The sequence below is a fragment of the Temnothorax curvispinosus genome, unplaced genomic scaffold (genome assembly GCF_003070985.1).
Source record: "Temnothorax curvispinosus isolate PA1 unplaced genomic scaffold, ASM307098v1 QBEX01012135.1, whole genome shotgun sequence".
Lineage (NCBI taxonomy): Eukaryota > Metazoa > Arthropoda > Insecta > Hymenoptera > Formicidae > Temnothorax > Temnothorax curvispinosus.
The window spans coordinates 143,611-145,149 of NW_020221915.1; the positions used below are offsets into that span (position 1 = coordinate 143,611).

General features: G+C 51.7%; 1 protein-coding gene across 1 annotated transcript in view; it reads right to left on the bottom strand.

Annotated features, from left to right (window-relative positions):
* Nucleotides 1–1,539, bottom strand: part of LOC112462253 — a 32,158-nt gene that overhangs the window by 3,471 nt on the left and 27,148 nt on the right. Inside the window, exons 4-5 of the mRNA XM_025027926.1 lie at nucleotides 955–1,501; nucleotides 166–705 (exon numbers count right to left, since the gene is read on the bottom strand). Of these exons, the coding sequence (XP_024883694.1) occupies nucleotides 166–705; nucleotides 955–1,501 (1,087 nt within the window). The remainder of the gene's footprint in view (nucleotides 1–165; nucleotides 706–954; nucleotides 1,502–1,539) is intronic.

Genomic DNA, 1,539 nt, shown 5'->3' on the forward strand with positions numbered 1-1,539 from the left:
CTAAAAACATACGTGTACATGCGTTAGTATATATAATAACAGCACAATATCTTCACAAACGTTTACAATAATTGAAACTTTAAACTTGTGTAATACAACAAAGTGCTTTTAATCTAAGGATTACGCTTAATCATTTATGCTCTGTGCATTAATCTGTGCACCTACCTTTCTCTCCCATTTTTTTCTGGCAGTAGGACTGCTCGGTTCAGAATTTGGCTTCTTTCTGTCCAGAATTTTAGCAATGCTATCGTTTTGCGCCGGCTTGAACTTGCTGCACGCGCTGTCGGTGACGCTTGGTCGCACGTCCTCCAACGAGGGCAGCTCCAGACAGCTGGAGAACAAGTCGCCGAGGATTTTCTTGACGCCGCCCAATGCGTGAAACGGATTCGCCGTCATCGGCCTGTAATGCGGATCGCGGCGGCTGGCGAGCTCGCCCACTCGCCTGGCGGAATGGCATCTCGCCTTATCTGACGGCGTCGCATTGTCACAACCTCTCGCGTCCGCCGATTGACTTCTGAGTTTTGCGGTACGCCGCTTCATCGTGCGTCCTTCCCGCGCAATTTCGTCCATGCTGGACATCAGCGTTGGATCGATGGTCGACTGCCGTTTACCGATGTTATTCTTCAACTCCTCCTCGCAGGACGCTATCATGGTCTCCAAGCTAGTCATGATTTCCGGAAAGGTCGGCCTGGACTTGGGTTCATACTGCAAATAAATAATCGCACCATTTGTAATCCGTAATTAATAAATACAAAATTCAATTAGTAAGACTTCATTTACTGATTGATAACGAATAATAAAATTTAATAACCATCTGCCTCAGATATTTCGTGCGTGCGTGTGTGCGTGCGTGCGTACATCGTACTCTCAATCTGGTAACAGCTACACTAATCTCCGATCATTCGCACCGTATCCGCGTTGCATGCCTTTACAGTTAGATATCATCATACTCACCGTGCAGCAATTGAAGGCGAGTTGGAGGAAGGCGGGCGGTGGATCGGCCGCCGCGCAGATCTCCGCCACGGCCAGGTAATCGAGGCCAAAGTTATCTGAGCGTGGCAGAACGTCCGGATCCGCCGGCACGCGGCCGATCAGCTCGCACACGACGATGCCGAAGGAGAATACGTCGGATCTGTGATCGTACCACTGGCCCTTGAGGCACTCGGGCGACATCCAGTAAGGGCTGCCGACGGTGCTGAGGCGGTAGCCTGTGCTGGGATCGGGTATCTTCGCGGCCAGACCGAAATCGCCCACCACCGCTGTCATCTCGTTGTTGCACTCGTCCTTCTTGATTAGCACGTTCTTCGACGTGAGATCGCGATGGAAGATGCCGCGGCTGTGTAGATAGGCCATACCGCGGGCTACGTCCCTCGCCAGATTCATCCGGACGAGATGCGGCAACGACGTGTGTCGCGACATGATCAGCTGCTCCAGGCTGCCGCCGTTAATGTACTCCGTTAACGCATGAAGCTGACCCTCGTGCACGCACACTCCCATGAACCTGAGAAGAAGAGATCGACCTTCAGAAGTGCGTCCTTT